We start from the raw sequence: 22,378 nt of genomic DNA, 5'->3' as shown, positions 1-22,378 counted from the left end.
CTCAGCAGGGACTTGGTGACATCATAATCCTCCCAGGCCAGGACAATGCACGGACAGCGCAAACAACTGCCCAAATGTTCCCAGTGTGAGAGAGCCGTTGGGTCTGCCCAGCCTGCTTCCGCTCATTCATTTCCATAGACAGCCCAGGGCTGCTGTTGGGCTCACTGGGAGGTGAAGGTCCCATGCTCTAAGGCCATTTTCTTTTAATCCTTTCAAAGCAGAAGAGTCTCATTTCTAGCCTGTGGAAGAGGCTTGATTGGATCATTCATTCACTGGAATTCAGCATAGCCAATCCATAGGTATGGATGTGCCCGGGGCGTGGTAATCCACCAGGAGATGCTGAAGACACAGGGAGGGCTTCACGATACTGGCAGGACCAAGGTATGGCAATAACGCCATGTTGCAGTCAGAGGTCCTGCCTTCAAGTCCTGGCTCCACTGTGACCTCGAACTCAGTGTCTAAAACTGGGAAGCGGACACAATACTCTCCTTGTTTTTCCTCCCATAGGAGAGCCCCTGACAGGATACCAGGAGGGCTATTTGAAACCTCTTGGTGGGCGCCCTTCCTGAGACAAGCAAACCTGGGCTGACTTGTCTGTCTGAGAGGACCTGCCCACAAGGCTTCAGGGGGCAACCCGTGCCTCCTTGGCATCTGCGGGCCCTCTACAAAATCCAGCTGCCCTCTCTTCCCAGGCAGAGCTCTGCTGAGGATTGTTTATGCCCTGCATCGGGGTCTGGACAGATTAGAGCTGAGCAGAGTTGGAGTGAGTTCCTCCTTGTGATCTGCAATGCCCTTCATTCTATTTTTGAGTGGCTGAGGGATGGCTAGGGCCCCATTGCCTGGAGGATTGAATCAAGTTCTCTCAGTCTGTTCGGATTCCCCCATTGCTGGGCCCCAAGCTTTCAGGGAGTTTCGTGTCTTTTAGGCCAATCCAGGACAGTAGGCCCTGAGTGAGGTTAGTGATGGTTTCCTGGCCAAGCTTGTGCCCCATCCCTGGAGCAGGGCCCCATGACAGGAAGCCAGCCCAGAGGGTTGGTGTCAGGTCCAGGCCAGACAGACTGACTGAGCTGGGGGGAGCCAGCTTCCTCTGGACCATCGATGAGTGGCCTACGTGACTGCCAGGAGGTTACACTCCAACAGAATAAGCATCTAGTTCTCGTTCAGAGCCCCGCATGAGCCTCGGATTTTCTTTTCTTTTCTTTTAACGGTTCTCATCCTTTGCTGGTGTCACCTGGTGCCTTTCTTCTATTCCTGGTTACACCCATTACCTGGGTCTTTTAAGCTGAAACCCAAGTTTATAGAGTTTCCACCCCCAAATGCCTGTAGGTCAGACTCAAGGCTTTTCTGAAAAGTATCAGCCATCGCCTCTGGGAAGTTGGAGGAGTCTGTCCAGATTCCTCCTCCACCAATCAGCCTTGTCCAATATGGATGGTTCTTGGACTGCTTGATAAGGCAAGATGGAGACAAGGAGGAGGATGGTGATGGAGCGGGCCATAGTGATTCTGTCCCTCCAGCTTGCTGCAGAGGGGGAAAAGGGCCAGATTCACTCTGTGTCCAGGGTCAGCAGGACAAAAAGGAATGCTGCCCCTCTCATGAGAGAAGAGACCAAACTAGCCATCTAGTCCAACCCCTTTCTTTTATAAATGAGGATACTTCGGTCCAGGGAGAGAGAGGGACTAAACCAAAGTCACATATTCCTATGTGATAGATGCAGCACTTGAACTCAGGTCCCCTGGATTTATCTCCTTAGGTCTCAGCTTCATCTTTGAAATGGAAGAGAGAGACCCCATGGACTCTGAGGCCCCTTCGAACTCTAGATCTCTGATCCTGTGACCCTTCAGCCATGGCGGCAGGGAAGTGAAGGGAGTCCATCCATCCTGGAGAAACACAACTCCAAATGTTGGCAGGTATATCACTAACCTTGGTGGTGTGGCAGAGAGAGCATGCCATGGGGAACCAAAGGACCAGAGTTTGGATTCTGCCTCTGGCATGTGGCCCCAACAATCTTTTAAATCCTTTGAATTTTAGTTTCTTCCATAGAGAGGGAATATTGACATCCAAGGTTAGGATGATGCTCCAGTGCAAACATGGCTGTCACATTCATTGAGAACTTTAATGAGCTATAGAAACATCAGGCCTCGGGCCTCAGTTTTCTCCCCTGGACAATGAGACGGTTGAACGTGATGATTTCTAAGGTCCCTTTCTGCTCTCAATCTGAGAGACTTCATTTTGAGGAGTGGAGGAAACCAGAAAATCCCCTAGTGACACTGAAAGGATTGACTGTGCACTGGCTCATGCTCGGAACTATTTGAAAAATGTGCCCCCTAATCCCTGTGGTTCAGTGATGCTATTTTGAATGGGGATTTAGAGCTTGGGGGAATTGCAGGCTGATGAAGCAGCCAAAAAGCCTTTCTAATAGGAGCAAAGTGCCCTCGTCCACTCTGTGGATCACTCACTCTGCTCATTAACCATCAGCACACATTGGTCCCCTCTCTCAGCATCCGAGGGAGGGACACCCACTTTCACCAAGAGGGGCAAAGGTGCTCTGACCCTGTGTGTCAGCCTCCTCAGGCCCCACCATCCATGGAAAGTCCATCTGGTCAAGCCTCCCACTTCCTCATTCCCATCCCTTTTCAGTCACATCCTGAATGCACTGAGGCAAGGCAAGTCATCTGGTGGGCTGTGTCACGCTTCTGGTGGCATCATTCTGTCTCCAAGCTAGAGCTTTGTCCCTTGGCTGATTCTCTGACAAAGAGGCAGGAAAAGGGCTTGATGTCAGGTGGAGATTGAGTGAGGCAAGAGCAAGGGAAGGATGAAAGGCAGAAGAAGCCAAGAGAATCATGAAATCCCCTGTAGGAGACTCGTGAGAAAGGAGAATCTTGTCCCAGGAGCCATCTGGAGAGCCATCCCAAACGGAACACTGGAGAGCGGATACCTTTCATGGATATGTTCAAGGAGCCGTTCTGGAGGGGAGGAGCTGAGTTATAGCAACCTTGGGGGTCACTGGCTCCAAACTCCTCCTTTTGTAGATAAGAAAACTGAGGCTCAGACCCATGGCAGGGACTGCTCAGGGTCACACAGATGCTAAGTGTCTGATGCCACATTTGAACCAACCCAGGTCTTCTGTGTCCAAGCCCAGACCTTAGACACCAGGTAGGGGACAGGGAAAGGCCAGAAAGTGATGAGCGATGAATCAGAGATTCTGGAGAACATTGGCAGTTGTTGCATGACAAGCCAGTCTTGGTCCTTAATCTGGGAAACCAGGACAGAAGCTTGCCTCTGTCCCCCTAAGCTATAATTTCCCCAACCGCCTTTCCTCCTCCCAGGAGGAAAGCAGCAGCAGTAGCAGCAGCCACACCTGAAGAACTTGTTCCATGGCTCCAGGAAACACAAGAACATATGGAGTAGAGGATGGGAGAAGAGGGCTATCGATGATAACTACAACAGAGGATTCATTTTTGACCAACAAAATGAGGCAGTGAACAGTGAAGTGGCTTCAGCTGTGCTTCCATCCAGACCAGATAGACTCATGCATTGAAGAAGACCCAGAGAGAAAACATCGGATCTTCCCTTGCTGGACTTGACTTGGAATATTGTGGCCAGTTTGGGGAGAAGGAAGGACAGTTCAGGAAGTCCATAAACAAGCAGGACCATGTCCTAAACAGAGCAAAAAGGAAAGTCAAAGGAGATTAAGCCCTGTGGCTGGCACATAGTAGGCACCATAAAGGCTTCATATAGATGGCATATTCAGATTAGGTTGGGATGTGTAGCCTGACGATTTGAGAACAAGCCCAGGAGGATTTGGAGAGGGGAATAGCCATCTTGAAAGGCTGTCCTGTGAAAGAGAGATTAGACCTTCTTCTGGGCACTGAAAAAGTGGTGGGGGCAATTCCAAAGAGGACCATTGAAGCTTGATGTAAGGAAGAGCTTGTTTGCGATTATAACTGTCCTCAAGTGGGATGGGTTGGCTTTGGAGGTGATAGGATCACAGTTCTAGGACCTAAAAGAACATAAGAGTCCCCTCATTCAATAACCTCTTCATACAGGTGGGAGAACGGAGGCCCAGAGAGATTGATTGATTTTCCCAGAACCATCCAAGTCATGAGCAGCAAAAGGTGGAATAAGTTCAGAGAAGCTGAGAGAATAGAGTGCCAGCTTTGAAATCAGGAAGATGTGAGTTCAGATCCTACTTCAGATACTTAATAGCTATGAGACTGAGCAAGGCGCTCAACCAGCCTCATTTTCCTCACCTAAAATTGGAGCTACACATCCTTTATGGGGTTGATATGACATTCAAATGAAATAATATGTGTAAAACCATCTCCAGACCTCAAAGCACCCTACAAAGGTTAGCTATTATGATTATTATGGGGGATTATTATTATTATTAAGGGGTGGAACCAAAGACTCAGCTGGATGGTAGAGTCATCCTAAGTTCAGAGGAGCCCCTTCCTCAGGCTGGAGGCAAGGAGAAGGTGGCTGGGGGCATGGGAATGGAGAAGAAAGTGTCTATTGTGTTGTGGTCCTGGAGTTCTCAGGATGAGGAATAATCCCAGACTCCACTTTGCCTTCTTTCCAAGGGTTCTCTCTGCCAACAGTGTGATACCTGCCCAGACACACGGTGCTTGAGCTCTATTTGCAAACAAATGTCTCTTCCTCCAGTGTGCTTTCTGTCATCTTTAAAGACCACCTCCTTTTTCCTCCTCCTGCCCAGAGTGCTTGCAGGGGCTTCGTGGCTAGGGGGGTGGGAGCTTAATTGGGAGAGCTCTGGCTTGAGCTCTTACGTGACCCAGAGAGCATCTGAGTACATGCTTGTTTATGCGGTAATTGAAAGTCAGCCTCAAAACTTGGGATGAGTTTGTTCTCTTTCTCTCACCCCCTTCTGTGATCTTCTTCCCCAGACCCTGGAGATTCAACTGCATTCGACAAAGTTGGCTTCTCTTTCCCTCATAAACTTTGCGAGAGCTATTTTGGGAAACCCCTCTTGGAAAAGGGGGACCTCTTTTTGGAGGCAGCAGCTCTTTAGCATCCAAAGACCCAGGGGAAACCAGCCTGGTACTGAGTGAACTGGACCTGGTGAGCAGCGGAGGGCCCCAGAAGGCTTTCCCTGGCTACTTCTGGGGCTTTTTGCCTTCAGACACCAAGCTCCTCCCTGGATTTTCAGTGTGGAAAAGACAAAATGAGACCCTCCAAAAGAGAGAGCACATCAGTTGTTAATGGCAGCTGTTAAGCTGTGAGCCCTGAATCCTGAGAGGCTCATTCCCATCCCAATAATGAAGATGGAGGAAGCATCCCCAGGAGCCCCTACTTGGCCCTTGAGGAGATGCATCCAAGTTTCCTGGTTTCAAGGGGAGGTGGTACTCTGGAAACTGACTGCAGGGCAGTACCCTCTGCTGGCCATGCTCCTGAACTGCATGGTGAGAAACAAACTGGCTTGGGCTGGCTCCTTTCTGGGGTCGCCTTCTCAGGGCAGTGGAGGTGGGGAAGATGCCCTCTGGGGCAAAGAGAACCTGGACCCTTGGGGAAACACACGAGGTAAACCTGGGCCCTGGGGACGCCCCATTGCTTCCTGTTCTGGGTTTTCCTGCTAGCCTAAGCTGTCTTCCACAAAGTGAAACTTTCGATTCTCATAAGCCAGTCGTCACCTGTGATGCCCATCTGCAGGACCAAGAAGGTTTTCAGGGTCCTTTCTGGCTGGCAGAGAGCTGTATTCTATAGATGAGGAAACTGAGGCTGAGAGAGAGGCAATCTAATTCAGTGGGGGGTGGGGAAAGGATTGGATTCTGGAGTAAGACTTCCTGGGTTCTCAGCCCAGCTCTGCTATTTCCAAGCTATGGGACCTTGGGCTTCCCTTTCCAAGGCTCAGCTGGCCATCATGACTTCTTGGGCCATCCAGCCCTTCCACCTCTAGCTCTGAAGGTCTCATGACCATATTTAGTCATTTGCTGAGAGACAAACCAGTAGTCGGGGTTGAGCTTCAAACCTCTGTCTGGGTTTACCACTATGGAGCGAGCTTCACCTATATTCAAAACCATCCATTTGGAATTCATAATGTTTTGAAAGCAGCTGGGTAGCTCGGTGGATAGTCGGGGTCTAGAAATTGGAGGTCCTGAGTTCAAATTTGATCTCAGACACTTCCTGGCTGTGTGACCCTGAGCAAGTCACTTAACCCCAATTGCCTAGTCTTTACCATTCTTATGCCTTGGAACCAATAAGACAGAAGACAAGGGTGTTTTTTTAAAGTTGCCCTAGGAATATTTACTTTTGCAAAATGCCAACAAAGATACCCTGTTTGCTCCATGTCCCTTTCTGATATTTCATGTTCGCATGCTTCTTTACATTGTTGTTCTTGTTATCATTACTTAGTGGGTTAATTGTTCTACTGCTTAGATCTTCGTTCTGAATCTCTTCATGTAGCAGTAATATATTATGAAAAGTAATAATTTTCATGTGCTAATAATAGGCTGTTATAGGAATAATATTAATATGTTACATTTCATGTCTCAATATATTAATAACAAAGGATGTTTACATCAATATATTTTACTTATGGCATTTGGCTTAAGCCTTACAAAATCATGTGAAGTAAGTAGTTCAGATATCATTATACTCATTTTGTAGAAGGGAAAAGAACAATAAAAAATGGGTTTGCTCCTGGTCACACAGGTAGGATCATAGCCTGAGAGTTGGAAGGGACTCCAAGGCCATCAAGTCTGAGCTCTTCATTTTATAGATGAGGAAACTAAAAGCCAGAGAAGATCAATTAACTTATACAACATCACCCAGATAATAAGCGACAGCAGCAGGATTCGAACCAGATCCTCTGACTTCAGAGTCCGTGTTAATTGCACTGTACAATATCAGAATCAGGATTCAAACCCAGATCCTTCTGATTTTACTTTCTTCTGTATTCTACCCACCCTTCTAGCCTGATTCTCTTCCCACAATTCTTTGCTCCTTATTGAAAAAAGCCCATTTTCTTAACAATATCCTCCCAGTGATGTTTCTATGGCCAAGAATTTCAGTTCATCATTAAACGAAGAGGAAATGCCATCCTGGATCACTTAGCATCGAGCAGAGGTGGTAGTTGGGTGGCTAGAAGGAGAAGAATGACATGAAAGATGCTATCTTGAGCATGGACGCCTGGAACAGCCAGCAGGATGGTCACACAGAGAGAACTAGAGATACCAGGTAGGGAGCCTGAGGACTCAGATGGATTCTCTGGCCTAGGAACGAGGGTTACCTTTGACTTCCTCGGTTTAGAGGACACCCAGGGGCGGAGACTCCCTCTGCCAACACGAGCAGCCACTTTCTCTGCAATTTAAAGTCTTAGAGATTTGCCTACAGATCTGAGAGGTCAAGTAGCTGCCCAGCATCACACTAACCCTATGTGTCAGAGGTAGGATTTGAACCCAGATATTCCTGGCCAGCTCTCTGACCGCTGAGCCACCCTCCCTCAGCTCTAAACTGCTCAGCGACCTAGAGGAAGACCTCAGCCTGGAGCAGAGATTTTCTGTGAAGGATTTCCCGGAAGGGAACTGATAAGAATGGCTGAGGATGACAAGGTGTGTTTGGGCTAGGAAAGCCCACCTTGATATGGGGGATTCGCTAAAGCACCCAATGAATCAAGACTCTGGGAGCCAAGAGTTTGGGATGCCACGAAGCACGCCGAAGGCAAGGAGAACACAGGGTGCTTCCGTTTCCCAAAGGGAGAGCAGAGAAAAGACCCTGAGATGCCCGCACCCGGCGTGAGGCTGCTGCTCTGGGAGCCCTGGGTGAGAGCAGCCAGCGCGAGGCTTACCCGGCTCCCGTCTCATAGCTTCTGATTTTAATGAATTCTTCTTCTTTTTTTTAAACCCTTAACTTCTGTGTATTGGCTCCTTGGTGGAAGAGTGGTAAGGGTGGGCCATGGGGGTCGAGTGACTTGCCCAGGGTCACACAGCTGGGAAGTGGCTGAGGCCGGATTTGAACCTAGGACCTCCTTTCTCTAGGCCTGACTCTCAATCCACTGAGCTACCCAGCTGCCCCTAATGAATTATTCTTGAAAAGCAGATGCCAAACGCCAGTTTTTTATGGAGTTAAGAGACTAAGGCTGGTCTACTCTAATGCAAATTGATTCGGCTCCTTGGGGACAAGCTCTCATGAGCCCCCCCAAACGCTCAACAGTGAAGTATCGCTTTCCATATATGGACACCTTGAAACAGGTTCCCCAGATATCCCGGACTTCTTACAGTCGGCCACATCACACTAATGGGCTCCTTCCTCTGAAATGCTGAGAGCAGGAGCCCCCCACAAAAGGCCAAATGTGCTCCATGACTTCAGGCATTTTTCTTCTTTTTCTTAGGAAACAAAATCTGAAGCTTCTTGGGAAACCAATGCTCTAGGACAGTGGTGGGCAAACTCTTTACAGAGGGGCCAAAGGAAAGGAAATGCTCCTCTGTCCGTCTGTTTCTAAGGCAACTCTTTCCAAGTTTCATCGTATTGTGTCCTGCTCACTGTAGTCGTCAGATTAGGAATAATGTCAGAGGCCAGATAGACCATTTCGGGGGGCCGCATCGGGGTCGCAGGGCCATAGTTTGCCCATCTCTGGTCTAGGAAATCATAGTTGAAAACAGCAAAGGGGAAGCAGCATTTCCATGGAAAGAAGTCCAGCTCAAGGCCACAAGCAGTTATTGAGTATTTGTGCCTGAGGGTGTGTGCTGGATGCTGGAGAGACAAAATCAAAATAAACAAGTCTCTGCCCTCAGAAGCCTTCCTGGGATCAGAGGCAGGAACTGTGCGCACAGAAAAGGAAATGTAGGGAAACAGAGGCAGGAGAGAAAACTTGCCAATTGAGAAATCACGAGAGGCTTAAGCAGAGCAGTGACTGCTGAGAGGGGGATGGAAGGAAGCAATGGAAGGGAGCAGAGGGGTGGAGCGACGGCTCCCTCCCAGGGTGGATGGCTCTCAATGGCCATGGAAAGGTCCCTTCGGCCTCTCTGACTCTGTGAGGTTAGAGCTGATGCCAGCCTGCACTGGTAGTGATAATGTCTTCCCCTGGGAGGTCCCCAACACGTGAAACCCCAGAGCCATGCATCATCCCTCTAAATCGTATACATTCCCATTTGTGCTTATTTGGCTTCACAAGCCCCATTCTGGGCAGAGCAGCCGGTATACAAAAGGTGCTTGATAAATGCTCATTGACTGAGTGATGAGAGCGAAAGTTACCCACAGAGATGATCCTTGTGAGACATCTGCAGATTCTTTGCTTTCCTGAAACACGAATCCAAGAACATTGCCAGCCTCCATCTGAGAAAATTAGATCCGTCTGCGTGTCCAGCTTCTCGTGGGCGCCAGCTACCTGGTCACTAACGTGGGGTCATCGCTGCTTTGCCCCAAATGGAACACAGCATTTGGAGGCTGAGAAAGATGCTTGCCCAGGGATAGGGAAGAGGAGACTTGGGCTCCATCGGCTTCTGGGGCGATAGATTGCTACTTAGTTACCCTAGCCTTGGGACAACTAGGTGGCACAATGGATAAAGCACCAAACCTGGGGTCAGGAGGACCTGAGCTCGAATCTGGCCTCTGATACTTACTAGCTGTATGACCCTGGGAAAGTCACTTGACCCTGTTTGTCTCCATTTTTTTAATCTGTTAAATGAGCTGGAAAAGGAAATGACAAACCACTTTGGTATCTTTGCCAAGAAAATCTAAATGGGGTCATGAAGATTTGGACGACAAAATGACCTCTTTAGCGCCTTCTCTCCACTCCACCAAGAAGTTCCCAGGCCCCTCTGCCCCATCCCTCTATTCTTTCCAGGACTGGCCAGAGCTTCACTTTTTCAACTTATTTCGTGTAATGATAGATAGTGAAGTCAGGGCAGAAATCCCCTCCCTCCTGGTTTGTGGATCAGAATCTTCCTGAAGCCTTCCTGGTGAATTCAAACAATCATTAGGTCCAAATCCATTGACTGGTCAAGACACACATAAAAGTTTCTTCCCTTATTGAGATTCTGTCCACTAACAAGCCTTTGCGTTAACTCATCTTCCTACTGACTCTAAATCACTTCTTGCATTATTTTCCTTTTTTTTTTTAATTTTTTTATTTTAAACCCTTAACTTCTGTGTATTGGCTCCTAGGTGGAAGAGTGGTAAAGGTAGGCAATGGGGGTCAAGTGACTTGCCCAGGGTCACACAGCTGGGAAGTGGCTGAGGCCGGATTTGAACCTAGGACCTCCCATCTCTTATTTTCCTTTTTTTTTAATTGAGGAAGTGAGTTGGTAGGGGTGGGGGGGTGGGAGGTGGCACTCACAGCCCTGATCTGGGACCTGGGAACTGTCCTAACTGCACTTGCATTCCATGCTAGGGGAAACAATATTTGTTATGATAGAAGAGATCCAGGTTACAAACCCACCTCTGCCATTTTCTTTGCTATCTGAGCCATGGGAAAGTCACTGAGCAAATTTCCTCATTTTTAAGATGGGGCTAGAGTGAAAGGCAACAAGAAGTATAGAGAGTTTGAAGACAGGGAACCTGGGTTCAAATCCTGCCTTTACTCGCTAGCTAGAGGCAGCTAGGTGGAAAGGGAATAGAGAATAATTATTAACTGCGCAATTCTGGGCAAATCATTCAGTCATTGACTATCTTAGTTTCTCCCTCCAAGAAATGAAGACATTAAAAGCATTTATTTCCCAGGACTATTGAGAAAATAAGTTGCCAAGTACTTTGCCGACCCTGAAAAACTATAGAGATGCTAGCTAAGTATTGCTTTTTCTTAAACTGTGGAAAATCTTTTCCTTTCCATTTCTTTGAGTTTCACTTTGCTCATCTTTAAGAGGAGAGTTGGACTAGATGACCTTCCTAGCTCTGAATTTATGGAGGTTCAGCAGCGCAGCTGTTGTATGGACCTTGTGGGGTTACTATGAGGGTCATATGAGATCATGGCTAAAAGGGTTCTAGAGAAGTCAGTTCTAATCTGGAAGAATAAATGCACTGATCACATCATAATAAAATGTCATGCTTGCTTTAATCCACTTGAAAGTCACCCAGGCAAAGTGGGGGGGAAATGCCTGAGTAACTAAGAAGAATACATTCCATCCATGATCTAACAGGGTGGGGTGGCCTGCTTGCCAAAGGGCTGGGCTTAATGCAATGCTACTTTTGAATAATTTAAGAGGATAGAAATGTTCAAGGATGCTTAAGTGTTTATGGAAACAAAAATCTTCAAACATGTAAATAAAAAGGCAAATTCATTCTCATTTAAAAAAAAAAATACTAAATAGCATCACTCAATCCACCATTCATGGAGCTGTCCTGACAAATTATATCATCCTACTCCATGCCTCTGCTTGAATGGTCCCATAGAAGGACTGTTGATTTTAGAATAAGAGGATGTGAGTTCAAATCCCAACTCTGTTGTTAAGAGTCCGTGTGACCTTAGGAAATGACTTCCCTCCCTTGGACCTCCATTCTCTTATCTGGAAAATGAGGATCTGTCCAGAGGATCTTTACCATATTTGGCCACTGCTCCTCAGTCTGCTTCGCTAAATCTGCCTCCAGGTACATTCTTGAACTATGAGCTCCTGATCTCCTCTCTTCAGGACTATTGTCTCCTAACTGTCCTCCCTGCCACTCATCTCCCACTTTTCCAATCCATCCTCCATAGAGCTGCCAAAGTGATATTTCCCAAGTTCTGGTCTGCTCATGTCACTCCCCTGCTAAAAACTTCAGTAGCTCCCTATTGCCTCTATGATAAAATGCAAACCCCTCAGCCTTTCCCATGGACTCTCACCCATGTTTCTAGCCTTATTTCACACATTTAAGCCCTTTTCATTCTGATCAAACTAACCTGTTTGCCATTTCTGATACACAATATTCCTCCCCAACCACCCCACTATTCCTGTACAATTGCCCAAGATGGGAATGAACTCTCCTCTCACCTCCACCTTGCAGAATTCCCAGCTTCCTCCAAAGCCCAATCTGGGCATCATCTCTTTTTTTTTTAAAACCCTTGTACTTCGGTGTATTGTCTCATAGGTGGAAGATTGGTAAGGGTGGGCAATGGGGGTCAAGTGACCTGCCCAGGGTCACACAGCTGGGAAGTGGCTGAGGCTGGGTTTGAACCCAGGACCTCCTGTCTCTAGGCCTGACTCTCACTCCACTGAGCTACCCAGCTGCCCCCTGGGCATCATCTCTTTACTGAAGCTGCTGACTCCGAATCATCTCCCCTCCTTGAAATGATGGTGCTTAGACTTGGGGTTGGATTCTCCTTATCTCTGTCCATATGATGTCCATGAGGAGAATTTCCATTATTTAAAGGCATTATTATTATTATTATTATTATTAGTGATATGATAATAACTAGCCTGTGTATGTGTGTGCCCAAAGAGAAAAAGAGAGAGAGAGAGAAATGTAACATTTCCAACTGTGAATTCCTATTTCTTTGTCTCTCCAGTGCCAAGTAAAGTGACTGGCACATAGTTAGCTCTGAGCAAGTGTTCATTGAATGCAAAGGAATAGAATGTCCAATGGTGTCATTTTCTTCACAGTTTTTGAGGCGAGAAGACTGAGTGATTCCAGCCACACGGCGCAGCCTTTGGTTTCCCAGTTGAGGAAGCCAAACGGGTTCCATTGGAAGCTGATAATTACACACCTTTAACTCTGAATTCCTCACACGTGTTAGTGTCTCCTTCAAAGCGGAGGCCTTGGGGGGATTTTGACTTTTCCTCTCCGCTGGTTGGTTGGTCGTCCCAAACAGAGCACTTCAAGGCCTCCTCCTAAACACGTTGCCAGGGCTTGGAGAGATGGGAAGGAGCTGATTAGCCGAGCCTGGCAGCCTTGGCAGAGTGCATACATTCAACACACAGGAGGGGCAGCACACCTGACTGCTGCTGCTGTTGCTACAAGAACGTTGAGGGGAATTGGTGTCCATGGGAGGATCCAAAGCCCTTTCCTGATTTTCTTCTCGAGATAATGACCTCATCCTTGTTCGAGAACAATTAGTCTAGTTCTCTGCTCATTAGTTTTAATGAGTCAAGGTCAAGAGGCTCATAAGCATGGATGAGTGGAGAAACAGGTGGGGAATAAGCTTCCCTTTGATCTCAGGGGCCTATTTTCCAAACTCCAGTCTCTGATCACCTGCGGGGAACTAGGATTGCATGGCCAGTGATTGCTGAAGCACCAGAGATGGCTGATGGCGCAGCGAGCACTTCCAGTCCATCTGGGGAAGAAGAGAGCCCAGCAGCCAGGAGCCAGTCTAGGTGCTGAGGACACCAGCAAGCCCACTGTCACAAGTAGCTGGGTCTGAGACCTCCCACTCATGTTGTTCAGCCTCCGTTGGTCTGTTCATCAGCAAAGGCTCTGCAGGCACTGAGGGCTTTGGGAGTAGAAGTGGCCCTGGGGAACACCTAATCCAGGGGCTTTAGCTTACAGATCAGGAAACTGAGTTTGAGAGAAGGGAGGTCAGAGTTAAGAAGGCCAGAAAAACAGCCCAAGAGTGATCATGGCAAGAGAGATTGTTCTGGGCAGCCTCAGGACAGACTAGTCAAGGAAGAACACTTTCCAGAAGGGTCAGGTTATAAGTTGGACTCTTTACTGCCTGGGAACAGGGATGGGGAGGAGGAAATCCTAGAATGTCGGCCAATAATCAGGGAAAGTTGTTTCTGCCTGTAACTGAAAAATGACCAAACAAACAAATAAATAGATAGATAGATAACTGTGATAACTAGATTAAATCTACACTGCCCATCTTTAGATTTTATCACCAAAGGTGAAAACATCTCCATTTTGGGTGGTCTGTAACCCACCTGTGCTAGAGTAACAAATCAGAATTTACTGACTGTCTCGTGGGCAGTCCTAAGAAAAACGTCTGTTGTGATTGGACACGTAAACTAAGAGGAGGTCACAGGAAGTGACGCAAAAGAGGCCCCTTTAAAAAGAGACCTCAGTCAGCTGAGCTCGCTCTGCTGGTTTGTGAATGGGACCTGAAAGAACATTTCTGGTTCGAGACCGGACTTCCACGTGGTGAGTATTAAGACTGAATCTTCCTGAATTTCTCTTAAGGAATTTGCCTTTCAAAGAGACTCTGTGACTAAATCTTTTGCCTCTCACTAGAATAGTCTCCAGGGCTAACATCAACAGGATTTCTATTCACAGGAAGACCCCAAACCCTTGATAATAATAAAAAAAATGATCCTGATGATTATAATTGTTATCATTACTGTTCATTAGGATACTAGAAGTAAGTGCTGTTGGTATTGTTAATAATAATAAAAACCCACATTTACATAGTGCTTAAAGGTTTAAGGAATGTTTTTTTTTTTCACAAAACACCTTCAAGCCAAAAGTACAAATGCTTTTAACCTCATTTTATAGTGAGGAAAGCCACAGAAAGCTTTAGTGATTTTCTCTGGGTTGGTGCAGCTAGAGACTGTCAGAGTGAAAATTCAAGCTTGAAAATCTCTTTCCTTGACTTCATTTCCCCAATGTTCCTCTTGGTATTGACTCTTCTGTCTTCTTTGATGTCTCCACTAATACAGTCTTTTGGTAGAACCCTGGACTTGGAATCAGAAAAAAATGGATTCAAGTCCCACCTCAGACTTCCTAGACTGAGGAAATCATTTAACATCTCTGCCTCAGTTTCCTCATCTATAAAATGGGTGAGGGAAGTGGCTTCAATGACTTCAAAAGTTCCTTTTCAGCTTCAAATGAATGATCCTAGGATCTTGATCTATTCTTTCCCTTATAGAAATTGCACTCACTTCCACTGCCCAGTAATTTCCTGTCCAAAGGACTCTCCAATGACTATCTGCATCCCCGTGCTGCAGGCCCACATCTACAATGACCAGCTCATTCTCCTTTGGGACCAGTCTCCTCATTAGGATCACCTCTGAAACTTCCCTGACTTTCCCTCATTCTATTCCCCCTCCCCCAGGCCAAGAAGGCTAGTCCCTCTCCCACACGACAGACTTTCAAATAGCCAGAGACTTAACAAAACCCCCTTCACCTTCAGACAAGCTGAAACCTCCTTTCTCTCAAAACCAGTTTCTCTCCCAGCTTCCCTATTTCTTTGAGTGCTGACGTTTGCTTCTTCATCATTTAAGCTCAAAACCTAGAAGTCTTCTATGAGTCTTCCTTCTTTTTGACCCTCCCACAGTCAATTCATTATCAAATCCCAGCCATCTCTGCTTTGTGATGTCTCTTGAATCCACCCATTTCTTCCCAAATACACAGCCACCACTTTGGCCAGGTCAAGACCTACCCTCCAGTGATGGTCTCTGTCTCTAGGCCTAACATCCCTCCATCCATCCTAACACTGCTGCCAACCTAATGTTCTCATCTGGAACCTCTAACTACCGCTCAATGATTATCGGAGGCTCCTCATTATTTCCCTAGCAGAGCGCTGTATTTTATTTAATTTTTCCTAGCAGAGCATTTTAGACCCATTTTGCCCTTACAGCCTGGCCTCCAACTCCTGAGCCTCCTAGAACATGGAAATTGGTCTTCTCACCATTCCTCAACTATCTCAGACACTGTGTCATGACCTCACTCTTTCCGTGCTGTTCTCCATGCTTTTCTCATGTCTTTCTCTGTCCTTTATAATTGCCAGAATTCTCTTAAATGTTTGACACTCACTAGGAAGCCTTCTTTGTTCATGAAACCTTCTCAGACTATAGAAATAATCATGTCCAGTGTTTAGCAATCTTTTGGGGTTTTCTAAAGCACTTTGTGAGCATTTGAACCTCACAATAACCCTGTGAACACAATAAGGATGGGCTACAGGTGTTAACGTCAAATTTACACAATGGAAACTGAGTTGCGGAGAGTTTGGACAAATTACCTGTGATGACACGAGTCATCTTAACTCAACAAAAACGTATTGCTTACTATGTGCCAGGACCTGTATTAACTACTGGGGATTCAAAGGGAGATAAAAACAGTTCCTGCCTTCAAGGAGCTCATATTCTAATGGGGGAGATTACATGTAAAGAGCTGAGACCACATGGAAATGACTATGTTTCGTTGTTGTGGTTCAGTCATTTCAATTGTGTTTGACTCTTACCTCTTTTTTGGAATTTTCTTGGCAAATGGGTCTAAGTGGTTTGCCATTTTCTTCTTCAGCTCATTTTATAGATGAGGAAACTGAGGCATAGACGGTTGAGTGACTTGCTCAAGGTCACACAGATAATATGTGTCTGAGACCAAATTGGAACTCAGGAAGATGAGTTTTTCTGTTTCCAGGCCTGGAGCTCTATCTGTTGGGCCACCTACCTACCCAAATTACTATATACAAATGAGATATATGCAGCAGGAATAGGAGGTAATCTCAGAGGGAAGGCACTGGACTTGAGGGGTATAGAGGAAAAGCCTGTAACAGAGGAAAGTATTTCAGATGAAACTCAAAGGAAGCCTGGGGAGCCAGGAGATGCAGATGAAGAAGACCTTGGAATCAGATGAAGTATTATGTTGGAAAAAGAGTAAGAAGGCCGATGTCTCTAGATCTTAGAGCAGGGGTTGGCAACGTATGGCTCTCAAGCCATATCTGGCTCTTTCGAGGGCCAAAGATAGCTCTTTCTGCAGGAGCCATAAAGTCCATTTTTTTTTTCAGGCGCTGTTACAGGAGCGGCACTGGGAGCACTGGACGGCTCTCACGAAATTACATTTTAAAAAATGTGGCGTTTATGGCTCTCACAGCCAAAAAGGTTGCTAACCCCTGTCTTAGAGTATTGTAAGGGGGAAAAGGTTTTTTTTGGGTTGAATATATTAAAGATTGGTCACCAATTAAGGAATAGCCTCAAATCAAAATTGACTTTTATGGAAATTTATTTACAATTGAGCAGAGGAAGAAGAAATAAGGAAATAAGAATCTGACACAGTAGGTAAATTGCTATGATCCCCTAATTAATCCAGGTAGATCTAATTAACCCAAGCCTAGAATCAGAGGGCTGAGGGCTCCAGAGGTGATTGAAGCAAAAGCTTCAGTCACAGAGTTTCTATTAAAGGGAAGTTCAGGAAGATTCAGTCTTTATATTCACCATGTAGAATTCCAAAGAAAGATTTTAAGAACAGTTTCACCAAGGTCTCAGAGTCCCAGCCAGCACTCCTCCATGAACCAGAAGAGCTCCTTCTCCAGAAGACCCCCTGGCTCACTCAACTCTCTCCTTTTAAAGGGGTCACTTATGCATCACTTCCTGGGCATCCCTCCAAATTTGAGTGTCCAATCACAACAGACACTTCTCTTAGGACTGCCTAGGGGGCAGTCAGTGGATTGATTCGTCATCCACTCTAGCACACATGGGTTACAGACCTCCAAAAAATGGAGATGTTTTCACCTTTGGTAATTAAATCTATAGATGGGCAGTGTAGATTTAATCTAGTTATCTCAGTATGTAGAGAAAGGTAGCCATAAAAAGAATGGAAACATAAGTCCTCAAGAGCTTTAAAAGCCCAACAGAAGGATTTAGGTTTCAATCTCAGGTAATATGAAGCCATTGGAGTTTACTAAGTGTGATGGGCAGTCAGAGAAAAGTGACATGGTCCAACCTGCCCTTTAGAGACATCATTTTGGCAGCTTGATGGAGGACAGACAAGAGTGAGGAAAGATTTGAGTCTCGTCTTTGACTGGAATTTTTCAAATAAAGCTTGCATGATCATTTGTCAGTAATATGTCAGGGGGTTATTCTTTTTCAGGTCTCCTGTAAACTTGGTGGAGTGATTCTTGAATCATTGCGCTTTTGTATCTCATTCATATCTCATCTCTCCAACTAGACTGCACTCCCCTTGGTGATCCTCACAACACCTTGTGTAGAGCAGGCCTTTGGTCTCTGTGTCTTGAATGTTTGATTCTGTCTTTCCATAGAATTCCACAACTCTCTCATCTCACACTGAAAATCATCCTGGACAAGAAGACTGGGACACTGAGGCATCATTCTTTGCATAGCCTGTCTGTCGCTGATGATGTCTCACTGGGAGATGAAAACATAAGTTAAGGAAAAGGAAAAATCCCAAAGTCCCAGAAGCCTAGAACTCCTGAAAAAAGGTTTTGAAGCTGAATTCTTAAGGGGAACCCTGGTTCTTGGATTGTGTTTATTTCCCCTCCAGTTTGGGACGTGTTCCAAAGGAAATTATAACCAAAATAACTAGGAGAGGGAAGTTGAAATTTCAAGGTTAGAATCCATTTGTCTTTGGGTCCTGGATTTCAAATGGAAATACAAAGGATACCAATTCACATTCCCTTGGGATGTGTGATTTCCTGTCCCAGCTCTCTAAACATGTCTTATCCATCACATTGGGTTTAAATGAGATATTTTAATGAGTTTAATATTAGAGAATTTGGAACATAAGGATTAAGTTCCCTATCAATACTCATGAGTTTTAAAATTATAGTGGAGAAAAACACTTGGCAGAAGGAGTTTGAAGATTTTTCTATATCCACAATGCTGAACTGTGGAGGAGAGTAGAGAAAATTAACAATTTGGGGGTCCCACAAATCTTCCAAAAGTTTGTGACACTGTGAATACTGCCCCCAAGATTGCAAAAATCCATATCTTTCAACAGTGTTGAGAAAAGGTGGCCATTTGTCTTTGTTGGGAGACCCTGCAGGTGTAATCCTAAAGAATAAGTATCAGTTCAGGATATAAAATCCATATGTAGATGGAGCTAGTTACAATAGGATAGGGTGGAAACAGTCCTCCAGAAGTGGCACAATGGAGGTAATCAACTTATCAATTAACAAGCATTTATTAAGCAACTACCACATGCCAGATCAGTGATTAGTACTGGGGTATAAAGACAAAAATCCCTGTCCCCAAGGATCTGGCTTTCTAATAGAAAGTATAAGTATGTTTGTGGCTAACCTCTGTAATGATGGGCCATCTGGGCATTTGTGCTCAATATCTCCAGGTCATTGAGTGTTCAATGGTTCACTTGGCACCAATATGGCATAGGGGATAGTTTGGTGGACTTGGACTCAGGAAGATCAGAATTCAAATCTTACCTCTGATATTTAGTAGTTCTATTACCTTGGGTAAGTCACTGAATTTCTGTTACCCTTGATTTCCTCTCTTGTAAAGTGAAAATGATAACAGATAATATTTCTTTGTATTATTAAAACAGTCAGGTAACTTCCTCCCTCATTCGTCTTCCCTGTTAAAAAAAGCATCATTTGACAACAAGATCCATGTATGTGTGTGTATATATATATATATATATATAAAACTATGTCTTGCTTTTTTCCTATATCTCAGTTCTTTCTCTAGAGGTGGGCATACACAAGTCATTCTTCAAACAATATCCCCAATACTGTAAAAAATATTCTCTTGGTTCTGCTCATTTCACTCTTTATAATTTCATGTCAAATTTCACAAGTAGAAGAAGCATTAGACTTATTCTGCTTGGTCCCAGAGAATCAAACACACTGCAAGAGGTAAGACATACGAATTTCTCCCTTATATAAGGAAAAATTTCCGAAGTTATATGTATGTATATATACACACACACAGATGCATATATGTAGATGTGTGTGTTTTCACATACCCAGTACTAGACTGTGGAAAACCCTAGACTACTCTTCTTTTCATGAGCAGATAGAGATCTTAGGTAGACTCATCTAGAGTCTCAGTTGTAGGTGGCTTTTCTCCCCAAAAGAGAATTTTTACCTTTAGGGAACAAGCAGTTTTGAAACAGAAGACATCCAGTTAGCTAAGCAACATCCTAGAGCATTTAATTGTTCTTGATTTAACTATATCTTGGGCTAAATCACAGTCTGTTGTCCCAGACAACTATGTGACTAGAGATTAGAAATTCCCTAATTCTATTTATTTGTCTTAAGAGTGTCTTGGGCCGTAATATCCATTTCAAGGAGTAGCACTGCCAAAGAAACTCCATAACAGTCATGTGTAACTTGTGTACCTTAGTTTCCCCTTAGCGTCTTTTCTCTAGGTTGAACTGAGAGCTTATCTCATTTCCATCTAAGGGACTCATTATGTATTGAGTATTTTCTAGTATATGCCAATCTGTAGATCTCCAATTTCTGACCATTATTTGTTTGGATAAAAGAACTTAAATGCAATTCAATATTGTTATGGCATTTTATATAACCAGACTTTGGTAGGAAGGGGCCAAGTTAATGAGTATAGATATCAGGTTATTTTTTTTCATTTAAGTGATATCAGAGAAGCTATTGCTTTTTGAACTTGAAAACCATGCCCCTAGGCCAAAAAATACTGAGAAAGACAGATAGAAATAATTCTCTACTATTTTCTTTCTCTCTCATGGAACAACAGATATGCTAGGCAAGTGGTACCAGTCTCAAGCTCCTCTCTAGATTAAGAATCACATTTTCCTCTAGATAAGGATGAGGAGGATTCCTAAGGTCTCTATCAATCCTCCCCACTTCAAGTTGCCCATCTATATGCTTAGATAGTTCATGTGGAAATAGATATATCTCCCATGGAGAGCAAACACTTTGTATGTTCCCAATCCTCGTCATTATTATTTTCATGCAGATAATACCAGGTTTCCTTGGCTTTGGGCTGACCTTTATTTGGTGGAATGAGTGGAATGTCTAGATCATACATCTTCTAACAAGATAATTGCTAAGAGTCAAATCATTCTAAATGTCCCAGATGGAGAAATTAAGGCAAGCACATAGAATTGTCATTGACACCATTTTGTAAAAGAATAACTAGTGTTCCTTTGCTGCCTCTGGGACTATCATTTAAATTGTCTTCTTTGGCCTTGGAACAGACTAATTCCCAACCTATTTTTAGCAAATCTTTATGTGGCCAAATTAGAGTTCTACCATCCCCTCTCAGCAACTCCACAGTGTCCTGCATCTAGCCTTGGAAACTGGACCATTCATAGTTTGGACATCTGTTGCTGCAGAGCAGATGTGCTCCAGCATCCCCTCCAGGAGCTGAGTCTGCAGGACAAGACAAGTGTCTAGAGACTGGCCTAAGTGGCCACTTCCATTTTCTTCCTCCTTCACAATGCTTCGCGTGCATCGCTCTCACACACATTTTGGCAATCCATCAAAATGCTATTTCTGGGCTGCCACCTCATCAAATATTTTGAATGCTTATTTTTTCTTTTCTTTAAAAAATATTAATTAATTTGTTTGTTACATTAAAATGCTCTGGTAACTTCCCCCTTCCTTCCCTGCTCCCCTTAGAGAAGGTTTCAATTGTCAAATATATATATATACATATATATGGCTATGTCTTCCTTTTTTCTATTTCTCAGTTCCTTCTCTGGAGGTGAACACATACAAACTATTCTTCAAACAATATTTCCATTACTATATATAATTTTCTTTTGGTTCTGCTCATTTCATTCTTCATTATTTCATGTATTTTCTCATTTTTTAGTTAGGCTTATCATTTAAAATTAAACTCATCATTTCTTATGGCAAAGTAATATTCCATCAATTTGTTTAGACATTCCCCAATTAATGGACATCCCTTCAATTTTCAGTCCTTTGCCACCACAAAGAGAGCTTCTATGAATATTTTAAAACATATAGGCTCTTCTCCTTTTTCCATGGTCATTTTAGGAAATAAACCTAATAGTGGTATTGCTGTGTCAAAATATGTACACAATTTTATAACTCTTAGGGCGTAATTCCAGATTGCTCCCCATAACATTTAGATTATTTTACATTCACACCAACAATGTCATGGTGTCCTTCTTTTTCCAAATCCCCCACCCCCCCACAGCATTTGTCATTTTTGCCCTTTTATCATTTTATCCAGTTTGATAAGTATGATATCTCAGATTTGTTTTTAATTTGTGTTTCCTTGAATCAATAATGACTTAAAGAATTATTCATGTAGTTATATATAGCTTTGCTTTCTTTATCCAAAAATCATCTATTCACATCTTTTGCCCATTTATCAGCTGGGGAATGGATCATATTCTTAAAAATTCAACAGTTTTTTATATAATTTAGAAATGAGACTTCTATCCAAGAGGCTGTCTGTAATTTCCTCCTCAACTTAATGCTTTCCTTCTAATCTTGACTTCATTAGTTTTATTTGTGCAAAATTGTTTCAGTTTAATGCACTGAAAATTTTTCATTTTATATCTCACAATGCTTTCTATCACTTTATTATTCACAATTTTTTCTCCTACCCATAAATCTGACAGGTAATGTATTCTCTGTTCTTCTAATCTGCTTATAATATCTCCCTTTATGTCTAGGTCATGTATCCATTTTTATTTTATCTTGGTAAATGGTGAAATATATTGAACAACCCAGTATTGTATTTTATAGTAAGAAACTACATCTAGTTTCTGCCAGTTTGCTTTCCAGTTTGCTAATAAAGTTCATCCAATAGTGACTTCTTATCCCTGAACTTGGATCTTTTATTTTTTCAAACACAAGATTACTATAATCTTTTAA

The 22,378-nt window shown here is 44.1% G+C and overlaps 1 protein-coding gene across 1 annotated transcript in view; it reads left to right on the top strand.

Moving 5' to 3' along the window:
- The first annotated feature begins 305 nt into the window (after positions 1 to 305).
- The window catches only part of LOC123249717 (anterior gradient protein 3-like), an 83,073-nt gene continuing 61,000 nt past the window's right edge, over positions 306 to 22,378 (top strand). Inside the window, exons 1-2 of the mRNA XM_044678851.1 lie at positions 306 to 381; positions 508 to 552. Coding sequence (XP_044534786.1) covers positions 306 to 381; positions 508 to 552 — 121 coding nt within the window. The remainder of the gene's footprint in view (positions 382 to 507; positions 553 to 22,378) is intronic.

This window comes from Gracilinanus agilis, chromosome 5 (assembly GCF_016433145.1).
Source record: "Gracilinanus agilis isolate LMUSP501 chromosome 5, AgileGrace, whole genome shotgun sequence".
NCBI lineage: Eukaryota > Metazoa > Chordata > Mammalia > Didelphimorphia > Didelphidae > Gracilinanus > Gracilinanus agilis.
Note: the sequence above shows the minus strand (reverse complement) of the source record. Positions and strands in the feature narration are given on the sequence as shown.